At 35.9% G+C, this 26,132-nt stretch overlaps 1 protein-coding gene across 2 annotated transcripts in view; it reads left to right on the plus strand.

Moving 5' to 3' along the window:
• Positions 1 to 25,912, plus strand: part of ARHGAP5 (Rho GTPase activating protein 5) — a 58,148-nt gene extending 32,236 nt beyond the window's left edge. For both annotated transcript variants that reach the window (XM_068990934.1, XM_068990935.1), the window contains exons 3-6: positions 10,585 to 10,662; positions 13,218 to 13,349; positions 15,490 to 15,595; positions 22,526 to 25,912. In XM_068990934.1, coding sequence (XP_068847035.1) covers positions 10,585 to 10,662; positions 13,218 to 13,349; positions 15,490 to 15,595; positions 22,526 to 22,853 — 644 coding nt within the window. In that variant the 3' untranslated portion in view covers positions 22,854 to 25,912. The remainder of the gene's footprint in view (positions 1 to 10,584; positions 10,663 to 13,217; positions 13,350 to 15,489; positions 15,596 to 22,525) is intronic.
• The last annotated feature ends 220 nt before the right edge of the window (positions 25,913 to 26,132 follow it).

The raw sequence follows: 26,132 nt of genomic DNA on the forward strand, positions 1-26,132 counted from the left end.
TTGTTCCAATACACCAATGATAAATAATTGAGGTGAAATGAGTAGAAATGAATCTGTTTTATTGCTGAAATAAAGGTCACTATAATTTTGTTTTTATTTATACTTCATTATTCCCATTTGCCTTTTTGAAGAAGTCCTACTCATTTCGTAATCTAAATAACACTTTTTTCACTGAATGTCATTGCTTTTTCTCTTCTGTGCTTCCTTGTCCTACGTATATATCAGTCCATTTTTATATTCACTCCTTTGCATATCTCATCAACCCTCACCATGTTATTCTCTTGGCAAACTTCAACTTTGGTTAAACTAACTCTCTGCCTACTCTGCAGTTGGACGAGAAAAGTAGATCATGGCTGTAGAAAAACATAAACCATGCATTTCACGTTAAATATGTGACCACAAATCTGAAGTAATTATTCCATTTTGGAAAATTTTTGAACCTTCAGAAATGTTACGAGGATAGTATTATGAAGCATCCATACAACTTTGATCTAGATATACCAGTTTTGGGGGAGGAGGTTGCCACATTTCTCCCCAACCTTTTTTTTTTTTTTGGCTAAACCATTTGAAAGTTACAAATACCATGTACTTCACTCTTGAATCTTTTAGCATATATCTCCTAAGAACAAGAATATTTTCTCCATATAACCACAATATAAATATCACCTTTGGGAAATAAAACATTGATAAAATCTAACTTTTTAATATTTTTTTAATAAGCAGATTTCCATTATTATCCCAGTAATGCCCTCTTACAGCTTCTTTGTTGTTTCAGTTTAGGATCCAGTCAAGGATCGTGTATTTGCATTTATTGTTATGCATGAAGTATGTCTCTATCTTTCCTTGATCTAGAATAGTTCTCTAGCCTTACTTATATTTTCTTGACACATGTTTTGAAAATTCTTAAGTTTTTTTTCCCAGAATGTTCCTAAATTTTGTCTGATTCCTGGTCAAATTCAAGTTAAACATTTTTGGCTGGAATTCTACATAGGGCTGAGTTATCTTTCTTTGATGCATCACACTAAGAAACATATGATGCTATTTCCTAAAGGACTTTTTAGGTTGCTTTTGAAATTCTAGACTTAATAACCTTAACAGTGTCAGATAATGCTTAAAGTTGTGATCATTGACATCTGACTTTAATGATTCAAGAGTGACTTGTTTACTCTTGATCTAGCCGAGAATTATAAATTAGCCCTTAAAGCATTTCATTAGATAATTTTAGTATGCCTGTGTCTAGCAGAAATTCCTTAAGGATTTCTAGTATATTAATAAATTCCCTTTTTTGTTTTCTGGCTTTGAAACATATTTTTTATCTGTTAGCAAGAAAATTTTCTTCTTGAAGTAGCTGGTCATTGGGGCACAGCTAATCCTTTCTTTTTGTTTTTTTTGAACACCACAGCCATTAGACCATAATCTCTTAAGAGATTAAGGACCCGTAGCTCCTAAAACTGGGGGCACATATGATTAAATCTTTATTTAATAAATGTTTAAAAAATGAACCCTAGTTTCTTTTAATAACCCTACATGTGTGTCCTTGTGCCAATAGTAACACAAAAGTGATATCTTTTTAAGTCTTTATTTTCCAAAGTAGAATTAGCATTATTTTTTCCTACAACGCGTGCATGACCATTGCAAAAGATAGTGTGATTTCTTATAATTTAAATTTATATCAGTTCAGTTCAGTCGCTCAGTCTTGTCCAACTCTTAGCAACCCCATGAACTGCAGCACGCCAGGCCTCCCTGTCCATCACCAACTCCCGGAGTCCACCCAAACCCATGTCCATCGAGTTGGTGATGCCATCCAACCTTCTCATCCTCTGTCGTCCCCTTCTCCTGCCCTCAATCTTTCCCAGTATCAGGGTCTTTTCAAATGAGTCAGCTCTTCACATGAGGTGGCCAAAGGATTGGAGTTTCAGCTTCAAAATCAGTCCTTCCAGTGAACACCCAGGACTGATCTTCTTTAGGATGGACTGGTTGGATCTCCTTGCAGTCCAAGGGACTCTTAAGAGTCTTCTTCAACACCACAGTTCCAAAGCATCAATTCTTCTGCACTCAGCTTTCTTTATAGTCCAACTGTCACATCCATACATGACCACTGGAAAAACCATAGCCTTGACTAGATGGACCTTTGTTGGCAAAGTAATGTCTCTGCTTTTTAATATGCTATCTAGGTTGGTCATAACTTTTCTTCCAAGGAGTAAGCGTCTTTTAATTTCATGGCTGCAGTCACCATCTGCAGTGATTTTGGAGCCCAAAGTCTGACACTGTTTCCACTCTTTCCCCATCTATTTGCCATGAAGTGATGGGACCAGATGCCATGATCTTAGTTTTCTGAATGTTGAGTTTTAAGCCAACTTTTTCACTCTCCCCTTCCACTTTCATCAAGAGGCTTTTTAGTTCTTCTTCATTTTCTGCCATAAGGGTGGTGTCATCTGCATATCTGAGGTTATTGATATTTCTCCCGGCAATCTTGATTCCAGCTTGTGCTTCCTCCAGCCCAGCATTTCTCATGATGTACTCTGCATAGAAGTTAAATAAGAAGGGTGACAATATACAGCCTTGACATTCTCCTTTCCCGATTTGGAACCAGTTTGTTGTTCCATGTCCAGTTCTAACTGTTGTTTCCTGACCTGCATACAGGTTTCTCAAGAGGCAGGTCAGGTGGTATGGTATGCCCGTCTCTTTCAGAATTTTCTAGTTTATTGTGATCCACACAGTCAAAGGCTTTGGCATAGTCAATAAAGCAGAAATAGATGTTTTTCTGGAACTCTCTTGCTTTTTCGATAATCCAGCGGATGTTGGCAATTTTTTCTCTGGATCCTCTGCCTTTTCTAAAACCAGCTTGAACATCTGGAAGTTCACAGTTCATGTGTTGCTAAATCCTGGCTTGGAGAATTTTAAGCGTTACTTTACTAGCGTATGAGATGAGTGCAGTTGTGCAGTAGTTTGAGCATTCTTTGGCATTGCCTTTCTTTGGGACTGGAATAAAAACTGACCTTTTCCAGTCCTGTGGCCACTGCTGAGTTTCCCAGATTTGCTGGCATATTGAGTGCAGCACTTTCACAGTATCATCTTTTAGGATTTGAAAGAGCTCAACTGGAATTCCATCACCTCCACTAGCTTTGTTCATAGTGATGCTTTCTAAGGCCCACTTGACTTCACATTCCAGGTAATTGTTATTGTACTGAGCTGTTACATCATTAAGAATCCAGGCTTTACCTTGTGATAATAGTATTTGATGAAGGTAATACACAATGTGCAGAATGCTCTGGTTAATGCAGGAAAAGAAAGGCTGTTCTTAGGAAAAAGCTATGTCAGATACTTTGTTATTATGTTAGATGGAAACATGGAATTGTCATTTTTGTGATTGACAATCAGAAAAATTGTGATCACACTCGTAGCTCTTTTGTTTTTTTAATGGTGAAATTCCTGCAGGAAAATTAATGTTTGCAAGTCTGACGAAACACACTGGCCCTTCCTCTTTTTATCCCCATGGGGAAATAATTAGTACTATATTCAGACATTCAATATGGCAGTTATCCTTTTGTTTACATATTTGCTTATATTTTTATTTTCTAGGAAAAATGTCTGGAAATGAAATTATTATTCCAACCTCAGTGATAGAAAGCATGCAGAGAGAGGAAACCACCTACCATGAAACAAATGGGGTGGCATGTCAAAAAATGTTTCCTTTATGTATCAAATGAGACAAAGTAATGACTCTGGCTTGCCCAATGTCTTACCTTTAGCAAGTCAATCCACTTTTCAAAGCTTGTCTCCTTATCATTAACAGAAGGCCTCTTGTCAGTTATTTTGAAAATGAAATGAAAACAAATATGTAATATTTACTTAATATGAATTTTTAAGCATTTTATGTAAAGAATGTAGCAAAATGAAAGGTTGAAGTACTGTTGTTGGTTTTTCTCAGATAGTAAAGATAATGGCTAGGAAGTAGTGGTGTGTTTTAATACAGTGAATTCCAGGTGCAGTAATATTCCACCCCCATATGGGGAAAAATACTGCCGTTAGCCTTATTAATTGTTGTAGTATTCTTGTCCCTGAAGTGTCACTTACCATTGCTAAAAGACTTACTCCATTGATTTTACTTCCATCCTCATAACATTTTGATATCTATTTCTATATGTTTATATCTTTAAAAAAGTTTTTTTTAGATTTATAGCAGAATCAAGAGAGAGATTTCCCATTTACCCCCTCTCACACATGAAACTCTCCCCAGCCCCCATCACCAACATCACTCCCCAAAATGGTACATTTTTTGCCAAGGATAAACCTGTGCTGACACATGATAATCACCCAGAGTTCATAGTGTACATTAGTATTTACTCTTGGTGTTGTATATTTTATTGGTTTGGACACATGTATAATGACATATCCATCACTACAGTAGCATAAAGAGTGTTTTTACTGCCCTAAAAATCTTCTGTGCTCTGCCTATTCATCTCTCTCTACCTCCCCCACCCCTGGCAGCCACATACCTGTTTATTGTTTTACCTTTTTATTTTACCTTTTCTACAATGTATAGTTACAATAATCCAATATGTGCCCTTTTCAGATTGGCTTCTTTCACTTAGTAATATGCGTTTAAGTTTTCTCTATGTCTTTTCATGGGTTAATAACTCCATTCTTTCTTGACATTGAATATTTCATTGTCTGGATGTACCACCATTTAATTATCCATTTACCTTCTGAAGAACAGCCTGTATGCTTCTACGTTTGGGCAGTTATGCTATAAACATAGCTATAGCTACAAAATAAATGCTGTAAACACTGGTGTGCAGATTTTTGTGTAGACATTTTTCATTTCCTATGAGTAAATTAACAAAGAGCATTATTGCTGGATGGTATGGTAGGAGTGGGCTTGCTCTGTGGTTCAGCAGTAAAGAACCTACGTACAGTGCAGACGTGGCTTCAGTGCCTGGATTGGGAATATCCCCTGGAGGAGGAAATGGCCACCCACTCCGGTATTCTTGCCTAAAAAATCCTGTGGACAGAGAAGCCTGGTGGGCTACAGCCCAATGGGTTGCAAAGTGCTAGACGTAACTGAGTGACTGAGCACACGTGGTGAGAGTACCTTTAGGTATTTTTTGTTTTTTTGGCCTACCTTGAGGCTTGCAGGATCATAGTTCCCCAAACCAGAGATTGAATCCAGGCTCCTGGCAGTGGAAGCTCAAAGAGTACATTTAGTTTTGTTAAAAAACATCTTCCAGAGCATCTGTACCATTTTGCATTCCCAGCAGCAGTAAATGAAAATTTCTGTTCTCCACATCTTTGTCAGCAGCTGGTGTTGTCATTGTTCTGGATTTTTACATTCTAATAGTGATGTCTCATTGTTTTAATTTGAAATTCCCTAGTAACATATGATATGGAGCTTCTTTATTCATTTGCTATCTATATATCTTCTTTGATAAGGTATCTATCTATCTATTAAGGTCTTTGGCCCATTTTGCAGTGGAGTTGTTTTCTCATTACTGAGTTTTACGTGTTGTTAGTATATTTTGAATAGCAGTCCTTATCAGATACGTGTTTTGTAAATATATAAACTCTAGAATCAGTTTGTTGATAACCATAAAATAATTTCTTGGAAATTTGATTGGGTTGCTTTGAATCTGTAGATCAAGCTGAGAAGAATTGACACCCAAATGGTATTTGTCTTCCTATCCAAGAACATAGTATATCTTTCCATTTACAGTTGATCTTTGAACAGCATGAGTTTGAACTGTGTGTGTACACTTACACTTGGATATTTTTTCATAGTAAATAATATAGTACTAAACACAATCCAGGAGAAGGCAATGGCACCCCACTCCAGTACTCTTGCCTGGAAAATCCTATGGATGGAGGAGCCTGGTAGGCTGCAGTCCGTGGGGTCGCTAAGAGTCGGGCACGACTGAGCGACTTCACTTTCACTTTTCACTTTCATGCACTGGAAAAGGAAATGGCAACCCACTCCAGTGTTCGTGCCTGGAGAATCCCAGAGACGGGAGAGCCTGGTGGGCTGCCGTCTATGGGGTCACACAGAGTTGGACACGACTGAAGCGACTGAGCAGCAGCAGCAGCAAACACAATCCGTGTTTGGTTGAATCTGTGAGTGTGGAGCAACAGTGGATACAGGGGACCAGCTATAAGTTATACATGGACTAACTCCTGCATTGCTCAAGGGTCAGTTGTATTTAGTCCTTCGCTTTCACTCATCAGTCTTGTAGTTTTTCTCATAGAGATCTTGTATATATTTGTTAGATTTGTACTTAGGTATTTGTGTTTTTCATACTGTTTGTGTTCATGGGGTTCTTGGAGTGGTTTGCCATTAATTACCTCCTCCAGCCAGGGGCTCATCACTTCTTTACAAATAGCTGAGGAAAGAAGAGGAAAGCACGGGAGAAAGGGAAAGATACACCCAACTGAATGCAGAGTTTCAGAGAATAGCAAGGATAGATAAGAACGCCTTCTTGAATGAACAATGCAAAGAAGACTATAGAATGAGAAAGACTAGAGATCTTTTCAAGAAAATTGTAGATATCAAGGAAACATTTCATACATAGATGGACATAATAAAGGACACAGACAGTAAGGACCTAGCAGAGGCAGAAGAGATTAAGAAGACGTGGCAAGAATACACTGGGGAAATATACAGAAAATCTTAATGACCCAGATAACAACGATGGTGTGGTCACTCACCTAGAGCCAGACATCCTGGAGTGTGAAGTGCAAGTGGGCTTTAGGAAGCATTACTACCAACAAAGCTAGTGGAGGTGATAGAATTCCAGCTGAGCTATTTAAAATCCAAAAAAAACGATGCTGTTAAAGTGCTACACTCAATATGTTAGCAAATTTGGAAAACTCAGCACTGGCACAAGACTAGAAAAGGTCAATTTTCATTCCAATCCCAAAGAAGGATAGTGTGAAAAAATTGTCAAGCTACCATGCAGTTGGATGCATTTTGCATGCTAGTATGGTTATGCTCAAAATCCTTCAAACTAGGCTTCAAAAGTACATGAACCAAGAACTTCCAGATGTACCTGCTGGGTTTAGAAAAGGCAGAGGAACCAGAGATCAAATTGTCAACATCTGCTGGATCATAGAAAAAGCAAGGGAATTCCAGAAAAACATCTATGTCTGCTTCATTGTCTATGCTAAAGACTAACTGTGTGGATCACAGCAGACTGAAAAAATCTTAAAGAAATGGGAATGCCAGACCACCTTACCTGTTTCCTGAGAAACCTGTATACAGGTCAAGAAGTAACAGTTAGAACTTTATGTGAAACAACTGACTGGTTCAAAACTGGGAAAGGAGTACAACAAGGCTGTATATTGTCACTCTGCTTATTTAACTATATGCAGAGTACATCATGAGAAATGCTGGGCTGGCTGAATTACATGCTGGGATGAAGATTACTGGGAGAAATCAGCAACCTCAAATACGCAGTCATTTCTGTAATGACGGAAAGTGAAGAGCAACTTCACTCTTGAAGGTTAAGAGAGTGAAAAAGCTAGCTTAAAACTCAACATTCAAAAAACTAAGATCATGGTATCCAGTCCCATCACTTCATGGCAAATAGATGGGGGAAAAGTGAAAACATTAACAGATTCTGTTTTCTTGGACTCCAAAATCATTATGGACAGTGACTGCAGCCATGAAATTAGGACACTTGCTCCTTCCAAGGAAAGCTATGAAAAACCTAGACAGCGATAAAGGCAAAGACATTAATTTGCCAACAAAGGTCCAAATAGTCAAAGCTGTGGTTTTTTCAGTAGTCATGTACAGATGGACCATAAAGAAGACTGAGCGCTGAAGAATTAATGCTTTTGAATTGTGGTCCTGGAGAAAGTCCCTTGGAGAGCACAGAGATCAAACCAGTCAATCCAAAAGGAAATCAACCCTGAATATTCACTGGAAAGACTGATGCTGAAGCCAAAGCTCCAATACTTTGGCCAGTTCATGTGAAGAGCTGACTCCCTGGAAAAGACTCTGATGCTAGGGAAAGACCTAGCCAGAGTCTTTTTCCAGTATTAGAGCAGCAGCATCAGTCCTTCCAGTGAATATTCAGGGTTGATTTCCTTTAGGATTGCCTGATTTGATCTCCCTGCTGTCCAAGGGACTCTCAAGAGTCTTCTTCAGCACCACAGTTTGAAGGAATAAATTCTTTAGCACTCAGCCTTTTTCACTCTCCAGCTCTTAACATCCGTATATAACAACTGGAAAAACCACAACTTTGACTATATGGACTTTTGAGGGCAAAGTAATGCCTCTGCTTTTTAATATGCTGTCCAGGTTTGTCATTGCTTTTCTTCCACGGAGCAAGTGTCTTTTAATTTCATGGCTGCAGTCACTGTCCACAGTGATTTTGGAGCCCACGAAAATAAAGTCTGTTACTGTTTCCACTTTTTCCCCATCTATTTGCCATGAAGTGATGGGACTGGGTGCCATGATCTTCGTGTTTTAAGTGTTGAGTTGCTGGGCTAGGATGTTATTTTGTCCCACAGTAAATGATTATTTTGGTTATTTGGTGGTGTCTGCTGTGCTTTATACCCACTCCAGTGTTCTTGCCCGGAGAATCCCAGGGACGGGGGAGCCTGATGGATTGCTGTCTGTGGGGTCGCCCAGATTCGGACATGACTGAAGCGAGTTAGTAGCAGCAGCTGTGCTTTATTGAAGTTAAAACTTTGGATTTAATAACTTTGACCCATGAAACTTTTGTCAGTGGATTTTTGCTACCTTTGCGTGTTTGTGTGTTTGTGCTCAATCGCTCAGTTGTGTCCAACTCTTTGCAGTCCTATGGACTACAGCCTGCCTGGCTCCTCTGTCCATGGGATTTTCCAAGCAAGAATACTGGAGTGGGCTGCCATTTCCTTCTCCAGGGGATCTTCCCTTACCTTTATGTTCATGAATTTCTCAATGTTGATGTGTTTCCTGCAGTGTGAGGTACATTTTTTTTCCCCTTTCACATCTTCGTGTGTAAAGATGTTTGTGAAATTTAAAAAACAAAATATTAACAAAATAATTTAACCTGATGAAAATTAGAAGGGATTAATATATTGTCCCATACAAGCACCTTTGATATTGCTCTGGAACTAAGTTTGGCAGAATCTGCTATTCTATTCTTTTTTTTCCTCTTTGTGATCAGAAGAATACAATGCCTAATGAAATTGAGTCTCTTTTAGAAGTTTCCCATTGAACATAGGGATAGGTTTGGGGCTGATGATACAAATCTTGGTTCTTCTGTCGTCCCACAAATCACTGCAGCTCATCTTTTGTGTGTGTGTGTGTGTGTGTGTGTGTGTGTCTAATTCCTTTATGTTCTTTAGAGTGGATAATTTCTGTTGTTTGTCTTCAAGATCACTTGCTCATTTCTCTGTCATCATTTGTCTGTTGATTGCATTCAGTGAATTTCTTGTTTCTGTTACTGTATTTCTGGTTCTAAAATTACCATTTTGTTGTTCCTTATATTTCTGTTTCTTTGCTGAAACTTTCTTTTAGGAAGTTTGTTTCAAGTGTGTTTATAATTGTTCACCAAAGTGTTTTATGGTGCTCTGAAATCCTTATCAGATAATTCCACAACTGACATCTTTGTATTGGTGTCGGTTAATTGTCTTTTCTCATTCAGGTTGAGATTTTCTTGATTCTTGAAATGAAGAATGATTTTCATTTTATTATGGTTTTATTCTAGATTTTGAATAGTATGCTGTGAAACTTTGAGTCTTATTTAAATGTATTTTTAACAGGCCTCCTCTGACACTGTACTAGCTGGGGAGGAAGGCTGCCTCATTACTACAAAGTGAGGCTAGAAGATTGGACTCCCCACCCTGCTTGATCTCCACCAGCCTCTGTTGACCACTGTGGTGGAGAGAGGAGGGTACTTCTTACCTCAAGGTGGTAGTTAAAAACTTCAGACTTCAATCAGCCCTTGCTGGCATCTTGAAAGGGGAAGGGCACCTTTGTTACTGCTGGCTAAAGTAGAATTCTACTTGGTTGCCATTGTTGTGAATGAGGAGGAGTAGGTTCCACGGTGTTTGGCTGGAGTAGGGCAGTAATTAAAGAATGATTTTGCTTGCTAGTCTACACCTTTCGCAATCCTTTCACCAAAGAGAGCAGCTTTTCTTGTTGGTTTTCTAAGTGGTGGTTTGTTGTTGTTTTTATTTTTTTGCCTGTGTTCATCAGTGTTTCTGGGTTGCAGGCTTCTCTGCTGCCTGGTCTAGGATATATAAGGCAAAAAGAAAACCCAGAGAACTCAGTCATGGTGTTTTTCAGAGTTGCTGTTAATTCACTTTCTCTTCACCTTTCAGTGTCTTTTGAATTTTTTCAATATATCACAGTCAGGAAATTAGATGTATTTAGTAAAAGAAATAGGAAGAATGTTTCTTCTCATTTTTTGCATGGAACTGAGTAGCCTAACTGGTTTAAAATTAGTCCATTGTGAACTTACTTTAAATGAAATGTTCAAAATTATTTTATTCCTAAAAATATTTACCACCATATTTTATGTCATCAAGTTTACATAAGGTTAAGTATATTCTCTGTTGTACCTATATATGCATGTACAAAAGTCTCTTTCTTTATTTTAGGATTATGTACTGAAGGACTCTACCGTGTTAGTGGGAACAAAACTGATCAAGACAATATTCAAAAGCAGTTTGATCAAGGTAAAAAGATAATTATATAAGACAAAATCATCATTTTGTTAGTTTCCTTATTGAAATTTCATATGAAAACCTCCTTAAGATTATATATTATGGGAGAAAGTTTTGAAGTAGTATTAGGAGTATTTAATCAAACAGATACCAGAGTCAAGAAACAGGAGAGCTGTAAATCCATTACCAGAATTGGAAAAGCAATAAATTGAGTTATGATGCATCGTCATCTTTGTGTATACAGATTTACCTTTAAGTGCAATTTGAAAGTGTTTTTTTCCTTTCATGATACTGTGCCAACTGACTAATTAGGGATTTTTTAAAAAGCTGAATTTCCTACTCAAATTAACTCTATATGAGATCAAAGATTTAATTGAAAAAAATGGAAACTGTATGTACTAGGGAGAAAAATGAGTGAATATTTTTATAACGTTGGAGTAGGGAGAGGCCTAAACTTCACATGAAACCTAGTAAGCATGAACAAGATGATAAACTGGACTGCTTAAAAATGTAAAAACTTCTATATGGAACAGTGGATAAAACAAAATCAGGAGAAAAACTGCAAATCTAGGGGGGCTATGGAATTTCTTTGCTAGATTAAGCAATTCATTTCAGAAGAATAACATACATATGAAAATATGCTCAGCCTCTGTCAGTTATAAATAAATAAAAATTTAAACAAAAAGGTTATATTTATTATGAGAATGGAAAAGATTATTGGTAGGGCATAGGCAAACAGGTATGTTGTATATTATTGGTTGTGGGTACTTTAGATAGCTTTTGCTGGAGAAATTCCATTTGTAAATATTTATGTTACAAGTCTTAGTGTAAGCCTACCAATAAACTTATTGCAGTGTTGTTTGTATTTTGTTTTAAAGGTGGGGAGTCTACTCATGTTTACAAGCAGAATACTAGATAACCATATAGAATAATGAAGATTATATATGTTGAAATGGTAAAATTGTTGAGTGCTGGAGAAAGGGTTTTATGTGCTTTGTTTTGAAAGAGTATTGTTAGTGTTTCACTTTTAAAAAGTATTTTCTTACGAGAACTGTGTAGACTTTATCAAATCCTTAACAATTTTACTTCTAAGTAATAAAGGAAGAATAGTCAGTATCAGGGCCTCTTGATTTAGACTTTCTGGTTTTGTTTTCTAGTTCTACCACTTAACTGTGATAAGTTGATTCAGTTGTGCCCAACTATTCGCGACCCTTTGGTCTACAGCCCGCCAGGCTCCTCTGTCCATGAGATTTCCCAGGCAAGAATACTGGAGTGGGTTGCTGTGCCCTCCTTCAGATCTTTCCAACCCAAGGATCAAATCCACATTTCTTACATCTCCTGCGTTGGCAGGCAGGTTCTTTACCACTAGCGCCACCTGGGAAGTCACTTACTGTCTTTGTGACCCCTGGAAGTTAATCTTTCTAAACAGCAACTTTTTCATAATCTAGAATGGGAGTGATAAAAATAACTGAAGAATAATGAGATAATGCATATGATGAATTTTCTGTGCCAGACACTATGTTAAATGTTCACTGGGTAGCTTATATTTCAAGGAATGTAGCCTGCCTAAGGAAGTAAGTGTTAGTAAATACAAGTTTTTAATCATAAATGTCTTTATAGTTTTTTTTTTAATGAAATCTAAATCTTCTAATAGAATATTATGTAAATTTTATGTCTGGGAGAATGTTTTATAGTTGTTAAAATTGTTTATGTGTAGGACAAAATGTAAAGACTGGTGATTCTTGGTTAAGGGTATGTTTGAGTTCTTTGTATTTTTATTATTGCAGAATTTCTACAAGCTTGAAATAGCAATGAAATGTTTCCTGCTCCCTCAAAAAATTTTTTAAAAGTTGCTGGTGAAATTTTAATAACCTTGGATAATTCCTTAAAAATGAAATTCAATATAAAAAATATGTATGATTCTTTTTTTTTTTCAAATGAGCAGAAAAAGGATGAAAGGAAACATGCTAAAGTAGAAACAGTGATTATCTCTTGATTATGGGGGTACTTTTTTCTTTATCATAAGTATTCATTGTATTTATAAAAGGAAAATAAGACTTTAAAAGAGCAAATTAACCTTATAATACTCCTTTACTGTGTTCTGTTATTGTTTATTTAAAGTCAGAACTTCACTGATAAGTGTTCAAAGTGTTTTATATTAAAGTTTTTAAAGCATAAGTTAAAAAGTTGAAGCTTGAATTTATATGTATGATTCCTATCTTTGTGTCTCTGTTTCCTTATGACCTCTTTTAAAAATAGCTTACATTAAACAAAATGTTTTAAGAGAAGAGAGATGTTAAATAATATTGCCTGTATACTAATAAGCCTAATAGGTTTTTTTTTATTATAACAGAAAATGCTCCTTGCTTGGTTTTCTCTTTCATTATCTATAGTTTTATCAGGCAAACTTACATTAAAACAGTGGGGGAGAGATGAATCTGCCTTTAAATAAAGGTGATCAATGAGAAGACTTAAATATCTTTGGCTCTTCAAGTACCACTTAGCTTACTTCTCTTGTAATAAATTTAAATTCATTATAATTTTTTATTTTAATTTTTGTCTTGTAGATCATAATATCAGTCTAGTATCAATGGAAGTAACAGTAAATGCTGTAGCTGGAGCTCTTAAAGCTTTCTTTGCAGACCTACCAGATCCTTTAATTCCATATTCTCTTCATCCAGAGCTACTGGAAGCAGCAAGTAAGTATAAGCCTCTTTTTTTTATTTGAGAGGGATATGGTAGTGGGGTTCGTACATTGGTTGCTATGTGTTAAAAGAAGTCATTCAGTAGAATGTGTAGCAAATAAAAATGCAGCTTCTAGAGCTGTTTGTTAAAGTTCTTTCCGTTTAAATACTTTTAGCTAGCCTCCTAGATGACTAGGTCCTCCTAGAAGTTAGATCATAGTGCTGGAAGTTTGAGGTTTAGGGAAAAGAAGTTAATTCTTCAAATGAATGTATCTGTAATGTACTTTAGTAAAATATGTGTTTTTTTTTAATATAAGTTTTAAGTCAAAGAAATTAACTTTGGCCTCATGTCTTAAGTCAGTTTTTGAGAGAGTTAGACAGGAAAATGAATACCTATTCAGTATTGATTCTTAATTGGCATCATCATTCATCCAGATGTTTCTCCTTAGCAGATACTCATTTGTTATCTGGAAAATGAAAAAAAAAAAGGTCTGTTTGACTGTCAGGTAGAAAAGTAAAGTGAAAGTGAAGTAGCTCAGTCGTGTTCGACTGTTTGTGACCCGTGGACTGTAGCCCACCAAGCTCCTCCGTCCATGGGATTCTCCATGCAAGAATACTGGAGTGGGTTGCCATTTCCTTCTCCAGGGGATCTTCCCGACCCAGGGATTGAACCCAGGTCTCTCACATTGCAGGCACATGCTTTAACCTCTGCATCACCGGGGAAGCCTTATTGTGTTCTCAATATTTAGTTTCTAAATGTTTCTCTTCAGTGTGTCCTTCTGATTCCAAGTCTTCAGGCTCTTTAGAGTGAAGTTACTTTCTTACAATTTTGATTGTTAGAGGTCTCAGTTAATTTTCTTTTAATTAAAATCCACTTCAATATATTGGCACACGATCCAGTTGCCTTATACATAGTCTCATATATAAACTGGAAAATGGTCCATTTGATAGCTTAGATTTTCTTACTTTTTGACTGTAAACAATAGCCTTAGAACTTTCCTAGTTAGGAAATTACTGAGGGCTGATTTAGAAGTAATACGTGGCAAATGAGAAATTTGTTAGTACTTGGTTTTTGGGCTTCCCTGGTGGCTCACATGTTAAAGTATCTGCCTGCAGTGTGGGATATCTGGGTTTGATCCCTGGGTCAGGAAGATCCCCTAGAAAAGGAAATGGCTACCCACTCCAGTATTCCTGCCTGGACAATCCCATGGACAGAGGAGCCTGGTGGGCTGCAGTTCATGGGGTCGCAAAGAGTCAGACACAGCTGAGTGACTAATACACAGTAAGTGGTATTTGACTACCTGCCATGAGTTGCTATGCAGATTGGACCCCTCCAGAGGAACCCACTGTTACTTTTGAAGAAAGAAGTGAATGAGGAAGAGAAGCAATAGGGATGCTCTCTTCTCTCCTGCTATTTACAGCAGAACCACCTTTCAGTTATCCTGTTTCATAATTTGCATAAGTTTGAGAAGTAACTGACTGCCGTAGTGATTGTGAAAAAAGATGTTTGATAAGCTAAGTGAATTATAAATAAGTATATGATGATGCTTTAAATCAGGTGCTGGCAAACTGACCTGTAGGCCAAAAATTCAGCTTGCCATCAGTTTTCAGAAGGCTTGCAAGCTAAGAATGTTTTTTTACATTTTTAAATGGTTGAAAATGTTAAAAGAAAAAATTATATGATATGTTTAAATTATATGAAATTCAGATTTTTTTTTAAGTTCTGTTGGAACAAAGCCACTCTTGTTGCATATTGTCTATGGCTGCTTTTGTACAACTGCAGAGTTGAATAGTTTCACCCACAAAGCCTAAAATATTTACTCTTTGTACCATGAATATTAAGAGCTTAACAGATTTATTAGTAATTAGTTGATTCTAAGTCAGTATCTATCTAGTTAGATGTTGCTTTAAAAAATTACTAATACACAATTTTGCCATCCCCAAGTTATTCAGTTATTAGCTTTGTGAAAAGTCTTACTGTAATAAATGATAACCTATTAATTAGCAGATTGTTTACGTTTTCTTTGTTTTTGTTTACCTCTCCTAACATATTTCATATACATTCTTGATTGTTTTATACAATAAGCATAGCAAGAAGCTTTATCAATATTTTTTAATATCTGTGTTTCATACAAATTCCTCACTACTTTTACAGAAATCCTGGATAAAGCAGAACGTCTTCATGCACTAAAAGAAATTGTTAAGAAATTTCATCCTGTTAACTATGATGTATTCAGATATATAATAACACATCTAAACAGGTATTTTTATTTTTTTGTTTTTGCAAGTAAAATGCGCTACAGATTTCAACATGTAACTGTAAATTGGATAATTTTAAGATAGAGACAAACTAAACATACAGTTCAATTTTGAACCTCTAGATCATTTTTTCCTGGATTTGTAAAATAGGTTTTTCATGAACCTTTTTAAAGAAAGATATATGACCCTTTTAGTATACGTAATGATTTTATAAAAAGTAAGTGTGGTGAGTACTTTTTTTTGGTCATTGCTATTCTTTAACAGTTCTTTTCTGTAGAATCTTAGATTTTAGTTACAAAATGACACTTAGATAATTAACCAAATCAACCTGTTTGAAGTTGGAAAAATTGAGATTTAAAGAGAGAAATCATAGGCTCAAGTGACACATCTTATGATTAGAATCCAAATTTTATTAAGTGGTTTAATTCCCTCTTCTTTTGTACTATTTCTTTTGTATATCTTGCTTGTTTTGTTTAGATAGTCTTCATAGTGAAAGTCTATTAGAAACTTGAATTCATATTACCATCCTTCTTGACTGAAATGTATAACATTATCCAATATAAAAAACCTTAAATAATGTAAAGCTTCAAGTTCATGCTTTTCTCTATAAAGAAACTCTTGCCAATATCGTTCGTTAAATGAAAGAAAATATTGATATTGTATAATGGGATAAACTGTAAGACTTTGGAATTATAAATAGTTTTGGTTTTGAAACATTTTTTAGTTCTGTGGCCTTGGACAAATTTTTTAACCCTTCCTAAGTCTTGATTTTCTTGACTGTATGAGTGAGAAGAGTAACACCTCACAGAGTTGTTATTGAGACTGAGAGTCCACCCTTCACAGTATTTTCTACTAACATTGTAAAGAACTCATGTTTGGTTTTTTTAAGCTAATAATATCATTGTCCAAAACAAGTACATTTCAGTCTGTACCTCTTAAAAGAGAATATTAAAGATGTGTTGTTTTCAGTGTGGCATAAAATTATAAACATTTCTAGTAACTTCTCTGAAGTCTCCCTGTCTGAGAAAATACCAGCATAGATAACATTGCAATATAGGTAGTGGAATTTCCTCTTTTGAATATTACCATACAGATGGTTCATGCTTTAACAGATGTGTACAGAGTACTAGAAGAGATGTTGTCTTGTATGGAATGTTGGGATGGTATATGAACGTACTATTTTATAGTTTGATTGAAGTGCTGAAATAAGAATTGAACTTCATTAAAAAATAATATGGAAAAGGGACAAAGGAAAGAGCATGTTCAAAGAATCATGTGCTGGTCTACCGTCAGTGTTATGTTAGACACTTATTGTGTTTGACTCCAGTGATACAACAGTTAGTGACAACAGGCACATTTGATACATTGAGAAATAGCAAAGAAGCATACGTTGCTTACTACTCAGAGTGTAACCTATTGACTAGCTTTAGTCCTCAAAATATTTTCACAAGGAGGTTGCTTTCATGTATATCACTAATTTCAGTGTTGATTTCAACTGACATTTATAGGGGTTGGGATGGGGAACAAGTGTCAGTGAAAACATGGCATGGTTGTTTCTCTGAATGGTATGGGGAGCCACTAGAAAGTAGAATAGAGAAGTATCATCAGACTTAAATTTTAAAAGAAAAACTCAGTTATTGACAATAATGGGTTTACTCTTTGTGCCAGGTATTCTTATAAGTGCTATACAAACATCAGTAAATAAAATAATCACACATTTCATGGAACTTACATTCTAGTATAGGAAATAAATGATAAATGTATAATGGGTGATTGACAGATTGCAAAAATTAATCCATAGAGTTGTTCTTTAAATATATTCTCTTTCACCTTTCATATTCAGTGAGTTACTGTGGCAAATTAGTTTTTTCTCCTAATTATTTTTCCTGTTCATGCCTCTGCCACTGCTTTAGTTTTAATTTCATCATTTCTTATTTAGGGAACTCTAGTTTTTCATTGAGCTCTCTCTGCCAGTTTTTCTTTCTCCTTTGATCACAATGCCAAAGTGATCATTCTGAAAACTCTCTCTGTAAAGATCACTTATATCCTGAAGAACAAAATCCAAATTGTTTAACATTAAGTGGCCTGCTGCTGCTGCTGCTGCTAAGTCGCTTCAGTCGTGTCCAACTCTGTGCGACCCCAGAGATGGCAGCCCACCAGGCTCCCCCGTCCCTGGGATTCTCCAAGCAAGAACACTGGAGTGGGTTGCCATTTCCTTCTCCAGTGCATGAATGTGAAAAGTGAAAGTGAAGTCACTCAGCTGTGTCAGACTCTTTGCGACCCCATGGACTGCAGCCCACCAGGCTCCTCCGTCCATGGGATTTTCCAGGCAAGAGTACTGGAGTGGGGTGCTGTTGCTTTCTCCTAGTTCTAACTTATTCTGTTAAATTTCCGTTCTGTTTACACCACGTTATTATTACAGTGCTGCTGTATTAATTAAACTGATAGCATTTAACAAAAAGTATCAATTTGTACCTGGCTCCTTATCACATCTTAACATGACTGCCTTCAGTTCAGTTCAGTTCAGTCGCTCAGCTGTGTCCGACTCTGCGACCCCATGAATTGCAGCACGCCAGCCCTCCCTGTCCATCACCATCTCCCGGACTTCATTCAGACTCAAGTCCATTGAGTCGGTGATGCCATCCAGCCATCTCATCCTCTGTCATCCCATTTTCCTCCTGCCCCCAAACCCTCCCAGCATCACAGTCTTTTCCAGTGAGTCAGCTCTTTGCATGAGGTGGCCAAAGTACTGGAGTTTCAGCTTTAGCATCATTTCTTCCAAAGAACACCCAGGATTGATTTCCTTTAGAATGGACTGGTTGGATCTCCTTGCAGTCCAAGGGACTCTCAAGAGTTTTCTCCAACACCACAGTTCAAAAGCATCAATTCTTCGGCGCTCGGCTTTCTTCACAGTCCAACTCTCGCATCCATACATGAGCACTGGAAAAACCATAGCCTTGACTAGACAGACCTTTGTTGGTAAAGTAATGTCTCTGCTTTTGAATGTGCTATCGAGGTTGGTCATAACTTTCCTTCACAGGAGTAAGCATCATTTAATTTCATGGCTGCAGTCACCATCTGCAGTGATTTTGGAGCCCAAAAAACTAAAGTCTGACTCTGTTTCCCCATCTATCTCCCATGAAGTGATGGGACCAGATGCCATGATCTTCGTTTTCTGAATGTTGAGCTTTAAGCCAACTTTTTCACTCTCCTCATTCACTTTCATCAAGAGGCTTTTTAGTTCCTCTTCACTTTCTGCCATAAGGGTGGTGTCATCTACATGTCCGAGATTATTGATATTTCTCCCGGCAATCTTGATTCCAGCTTGTGCTTCTTCCCGCCCAGCATTTCTCATGATGTACTCTGCATAAAAGTTAAATAAGCAGGGTGACAATATACAGCTTTGACGTACTCCTTTTCCCTTTTGGAAGCAATGTGTTGTTCCATGTCCAGTTCTAACTGTTGCTTCCTGACCTGCATACAGATTTCTCAAGAGGCAGGTCAGGTGGTCTGGTATTCCCATCTCTTTCAGAATTTTCCACAGTTTATTGTGATCCACACAGTCAAAGGCTTTGGCATAGTCAATAAAGCAGAAATAGATGTTTTTCTGGAACTCTTGCTTTTTCCATGATCCAGCAGATGTTGGCAATTTGCTCTCTGGATCCTCTGCCTTTTCTAAAACCAGCTTGAACATCAGGAAGTTCACGGTTCACGTATTGCTGAGGCCTGGGTTGGAGAATTTTGAGCATTACTTTTACTAGCATGTGAGATGAGTGTAGTTGTGCGGTAGTTGTCTTAGTCTTTCTCAAAATTCAGTCCTCAAACCAGCAGCATCAGCAAAACCTGGGCACTGGTTAGGAATGCAAATTAACAGACCCCATCCAAGACATAATTATCAATCTAGTGTTCTAACAGGCCCTCCAGAAGATTGTGATAGACACTGAGAACCACTGGGAGGTGTTTTTTTTATTTTAATGTTGATTTACAATGTTATGTTGGTTTCAAATGTTCAGCATAGTGATTGAATTGCATACTTTCTCAGATTCTTCTCCATTTTAGGTTATTATGGAATATCAAATATAGTTCCTGTACTATACAGTAGGGCCTTATCGTTTTTTGTATTTTATATGTAGTAATGTGTATCTGTTAATTCCAAAGTCCTCGTTTATTCCTCTCCTGCCCTTTCCCTTTTAGTAACCATCAGTTTGCTATGTTTGCGAATCTTGTTTCTGTTTTGAACAAATAAGTTCATTTGTATCATTTTATTTTTTAGATCCCAGAAGTGATACTGTGTGGTATTTTTCTCTTTCTGACTTAACTTTGCTTAGTATGTCTCTAGGTCCATTCATTAACTACAGATAGCATCATTTCATTTTTTTTATTCCATTGTGTATATATATTTACCATATTTTTATCCTTTTATCTTTTGATGGACACTTAAGTTGCTTCCATGCCTTAGCTGTTGTAAATAATGCTGCTGTGAACACTGGGATGGATATATCATTTCAATTTAGAGTTTTCATCTTTTCTGGATATATGCCCAGGAGTGGGATTGCTGGATCATATGGCAACTCTAATATTTTTAAAAAACTCCATACTGTTCTCCATGGTAGCTGCACCAATTTACATTCCACCAACAACAGTTTAGGAGGGTTCACTTTCTGCCACACCCTCTTCACCATTTATTATTTGTAGACTTTTTTGATGATGGCCGTTCTGAGTAGTATGTGATGGTATCTCAGTATAGTTCTAATTTGCATTTCTCTAATAATTAGTAATGTTGAGCATGTTTTCATGTGCCTATTGGTCATCTGTATGTCACTGGAGAAATGTCTTTAGGTTTTCTGCCCATTTTTGATTGGGTTTGTATTTTTTTTGCTACTGAGTTGTATGAACTGTTTGTGTATTTGAAATTAACTCCTTGTCGATCATACTGTTTGCAAGTACTTTCTCCCATTCCATAGGTTGTCTTTTCATTGTGTTTATAGTTTCCTTTGCTATGCAAAAGCTTGTAAGCTTGATTGCTAAGTCACTTCAGTTGTGTCCAACTCTGTGCGACCCCAGAGACAGTAACCCACCAGGCTCCCCCGTCCCTGGGATTCTCCAGGCAAGAACACTGGAGTGGGTTGCCATTTCCTTCTCCAGTGCATGAAAGTGAAAGGTGAAAGTGAAGTCGCTCAGTCGTGTCCGACTCTTAGCGACCCCGTGGACTGCAGCCCACCAGGCTCCTCTGTCCATAGGATTTTCCAGGCAAGAGTACTGGAGTGGGGTGCCATTGCCTTCTCCAGTAAGCTTGATTAGGTCCCATTTATTTTTGCTTTCATTTCTATTGCCTTGGGCAGCTGACCTGAGAAAGCGTTGCTGTGACTTATGTCAGAGAATATGGCTTCCCAGGTGGCTCAGTGGTAAAGAATTTGCCTGCCAATGCAGAAGACACAGGTTTGAACCCTGGGTCAGGAAGATCCCCTGGAAAAGGAAATGGCAACCCACTCCAGTATTTTTGCCTGGGAAATCTCATGGGCAGAAGGGCCTGGTAGGCTATAGTCCATGGGGTCAACAAAGGAGTCTGATAGAACTTAGCAACTAAATGACAATGTCAGAGAGTATTTTGCAGATGTTCTTGTCTAGGAGTTTTATGGTGTCATGTCATACATTTAAGTCCTATGCCGTTTTGACGTCTTTTTTTTTTTTTTGTATAATGTAAGAAAGTGTTCTAATCTCACTAATTTACATGTGGCTGTCCAGCTCTCCTACTTGCTGAAGACAGTCTTTTCTCCATTGTGTATTCTCCTTTGTTGAATATTAATTGTCCATAGATGTGTGGGTTCATTTTTGGGCCCTCTATTCTGTTCCATTGATCCATGTGTCTGTTTTTATGCCAATACCATGCTGTTTGATTACTTTAGCTTTCTAGTATTTGAGAACCACTGTTGTGACTGAAGTACTCTCCTAGTGTTTTACTAACACCCATTACCCTTTGCTCAACTCACACATTACCTCCCTTTTGTTTGTTTTGACTCAACGATTAGACTTGCCCCGGTTCGTGTCTTTCAGATTTATAGGCATTTTCAGAATCTTTATTTGACTACCACATAGACACACCTGACTGGGCCTCACTATACACTGTATTTTAAGAAAAGGTTGATTTTATTCTGAGTATTCTTATTTAGTCTCTTAACAAAAGATAATGCTTTTTTTTTTTTACCACAGAACACATGTTCTTAGTGCATTTATTTTACCTCGGATGAACAATTCCTGTGTTTGGGGATGTGGGTCCTTTGGTTTAAGTTTTAAACTTTTTGATATGCCCAGTTAAGTATAAAATTTTCCTGCTACTTTGCATATTGAGGTATTTCTTTATGTGTGAAATGAGAGCGTTGGATAAAATATCTAAAACTTCCTCCCCATTTAATAATTTTGAGTTAAAATTCAAGATTTGATTCTTCTTGATTTTTATATATGGTGGCAGTAATGCTTGCTCACATATTTAAAAGACTGTAAGTGCAAATTAGTAATATAGGGTCATTTGTAAATTATTTATTGTTAAATAAATGTGCTTCTGTGAACTGTTGTCAGAAATTAAATTTGTGATGATGTGCAAAGTAGTTGATGATTATAAAGATTGTTTTTTCAGAATACTAGGAACTTAATTTTTTTTGAAAGTTAAAAAGTCTGCTGGTTGGAAGTAGAATAATTTTTCTGGAAGTAAAAACCATCTTTGATTCCCACAAGGAATGGATTTTACTGCTGTCTTCTGTTATTAGAATGTAGTTGAACATGGAATGCACAAGAAGAAAATGTTTCAAATTTGAAGTTAAGATTTAAAAAAAAAAGTAAAGCCAAATCATCTGAAATAATTTCCAACTCATGAATTCTTTAATTGTAATAAGTTTTGACCAGTTTCTAATTGTTCTTTTATATCGTAATTTCAGGGTCAGTCAACATAATAAAGTCAACTTAATGACAGCAGACAACTTATCCATCTGTTTTTGGCCAACTTTGATGAGACCTGATTTTGAAAATCGAGAATTTCTGTCTACCACCAAGATCCATCAATCCGTTGTTGAAACATTCATTCAACAGTGTCAGTTTTTCTTTTACAATGGAGAAATTGTGGAAACTGCAAACACTGTGGCTCCACCGCCTCCTTCAAACCCAGGACAGTTGGTAGAACCAATGGTACCACTTCAGTTACCACCACCACTGCAGCCTCAGCTGATACAACCACAGTTACAGACGGATCCTCTTGGTATTATATAAGTAAGAAGGATTGCAGACAGCCTGAAATTGGACAAAAGAAAATCTAGACATGCATGTTTCAGGGTTCAGTAGTATACTTCATGTTTCTTACATATAATTCACATTCAAAATGATGAGACATTTCCTCTTTGAACTGTATGGTATTCCTTACTCATTTACATTACAAATCTAAGACCATGTGATAAGCATGACTGAGAGGTTTAATTTTTATAAACAAAAATAGCTATAAAATACAAAGCTGCTGTTGCATGCAACCTTATTGCAATCAGTATATCATTCCTGTGGCATTTTCTGTCACATTATATTGTGAATAAAATTTTTCTATAGAAATTAAATGATTTAAAAACTCACATATATGAAACATTTAATGCTTTCCAGCCTGCTTTATGGCTGGTTTTGTTATTTGACGTGTTAATTTGAGCAACTTAATTTAGTAGTCTGTGTAGGTAACTAAAAAGCCCAGTTAAGTATTTGATTATTTCAGGCTACTTATGCCATGCTTGGGATATTGTTTGAAGGAAAGAAAAATACATTTAACATATTTCTGCACCTTCATCTTCTAAGTAAACCTGTGGACGATTTGATGGGGGTAAATGAAAATATTTCTTGTACACACATACCAAGGACATGCTTGTGGCTAAAGTGAGTTGATAATGTTGTGCAAAGGATAGTTGTCACCAACTCATTTCTTTATAGTCCATAATGAAACCAACATCTTGTATACTGTTAATTCTGTAAACAGATGCATGTTCAAAAGATCTATTATGGTCTTGTAATCTTAATCTAATATATTTTAGATATTTTAATTTTTTCCCTCTTGGGAAATACATTTAGTATAGTGTAGAAAATACTTCATGACATTTTCATATAAGGTTATATAACTTTTCATACATAAACATGAAATTTGTTGTAGAAAATTCTTTAAACCAAACATTTTAATCTAGGACTTCAATTTAATCTGTCCCTTGAATCTATTTTTATGTGGCCCTTAAAAAAACATATCCAAAAATCCATTGCTGATATAGCAATAAAAATACTTTGGGTACTGACAGCCTCTTTGGAGTATGTATATATAAAGTTGCAAACTTGTATTCATATTCTTTTCTGTGATATGTTGTACTAAAATCCAAAGTGGCTTTTGCACCATTTTGTAAAACAATTATTTTCCTTTGATGTTGGTACCAGATTTGCTGTAAATGACTGCTGCTTTGGAGGTTAAACATTTTGTTAGCAAAGTTACAACCAGAACACTAAATTACGGATAAAATTTTCAGAATTAAGTGGCATAGGTAAATTTTGTTAGGATTTATTCAAAATTTGTTCATTATCAAACCATGCCCTTTTTTTTCCCCAGAAAGAAAAAAAAAATGTTTTTTTTTGTTGCTAGGTTATATTTTGTGTAGTAAAGAAAAATTTCTTCAGTCCATGTTGTGATCTTCATACTGCAATTTTAAGGTTGTCTAATGTATACTATAGTAAATAGATGATTTTGAGATTTGAGGCTCCTAAGAGTTTGATTTGCTCCATTTTTTCCTAAAATAAATACTGTCTTTCCCAACTGTTATGTCCTAGGTATTGTACTTCTAATTTTGACTTCAGAATCAAGATGTTGACATGAACCAGGCTGCTGTGGAAGTACATGTATATTATAAATTATCTTATTTGTGTTATACTCTTACATGTTACTATCTTTTCTAAGAAAACAAAGTCCCTATTATTCCTATTGCAAAGCACACAGGAATTAAGAAAGTACAGTAATTTTTAAAAAGAAAAATCTGGTAAATGTAGTATTCTTGTTCTATATTACTTATAACTATTGTCTATATAGCTTTAATTTATAGCTGTCAGTTTAACATCAGCATGTCTGGCAAAGAAAATTAAACTGTAAGAGTTTTATAAACTGTTTCTAGGTTGCTAAAGAATTTATTTTTCTACTATATATGGTATAGACAAAGCTCAAAACTATGTACAGGAAAAAAGCCTGACTATTTCTTTTGGAAGTAGGCTGAAAAGAGAATTTTCAGAACTGTTCATGTCTTCAGTTCATTCGGTCATAACTTTGCTATTGTAATATGTGAATCCCAGTTTATTTAAGCTATTCTCTTTTATACTGTGTTAATTTAACTTTCATGTACATTTAGTGCAACTTTTGTTATTAAAACTAGCATTTACCATTTTCCACACTTACTACCTTACAGCTTCCCCAAAATTTATCTCCACTTTTCTATGCATTCTATAATTGATTTGAAAAGTTTCATAGCGGATCATTTAAAATTCTACTTTTGGTTCAGTTAACCAATAGGTTACAGTTAATTGATAATTAAAATACAGTTTAAAGCTCAGTCTGTTACACTGAATTGATTGCGTTTGTTTTTGCCAAGGGTTTAGATATGTTTTTTAATGTTAGAAAAGTAATTCTACAAGCAAAATAATATAATGAAACATTTTTTCTGGTAAGTTACTAGAAGGTTTCACTGTTTTAGGGACCTGTCATATATGAAACTTCTTAAAGGATGAAAAGAATATTAGATAGTCTCATAATTATGGGTAAATATTAAGGCATTATATTTTACAGTTTTAAATAAAATTCCATCTACACACATGTTGCCATCGTTTCATTTAAGCTTCAGTGCTTAGTTCAGTATTGTACTTAACACTATCTAGATTAGCAATATAAAGCAGCATAGTGGAACTGTCTAAATTTTCGGTAGATTTATGGGAAATCAAATTCTCTTCAGCAGACACTTAGGATATACAGTTAATTTTAGAACAAAATTCCAGGCAAAATATATTTTCATTTTAAATGGTATTTGTTAGTAGTTTCTCCCTCTAATATTTACAATGTAAATAATGTAGGTACCAGCAATCTAACTTAGCCAAAAAGCAGCTTTTATTTTCCATACTGTATGTAAATAATGTAGACTTTTTTTTTTTGAGGTACTGGAATTTAATTTCTTATATCTCTTAGATAGTAACAGAAAGGAACAGTTGGATTAAGAATTTAGGCCTTAGCTTACATGGTGATTTTTAGTTTTTTATACGGTAATAATTGTGATGCTATTTGTCAACTGGATATAAATATATATATAATTTTAAAAAGTCAAAAGTGCTTTGTTTCTTTGTTGATAATGTAATTTTTTGTGCTTCACCAACAGGATGCTGCAGTAAATTTAATATCAGTGAAGCTTCTGTGTAAAGAATGCTATGAATAAAACATTAAGAAGCTATGTGATTATAAGTTATAGTTGCCTCTAATTTTACCATTTCATTGGTAAAAAT

The sequence above is a fragment of the Capricornis sumatraensis genome, chromosome 19 (assembly GCF_032405125.1).
Source record: "Capricornis sumatraensis isolate serow.1 chromosome 19, serow.2, whole genome shotgun sequence".
In the NCBI taxonomy this organism is placed as follows: Eukaryota; Metazoa; Chordata; class Mammalia; order Artiodactyla; family Bovidae; genus Capricornis; species Capricornis sumatraensis.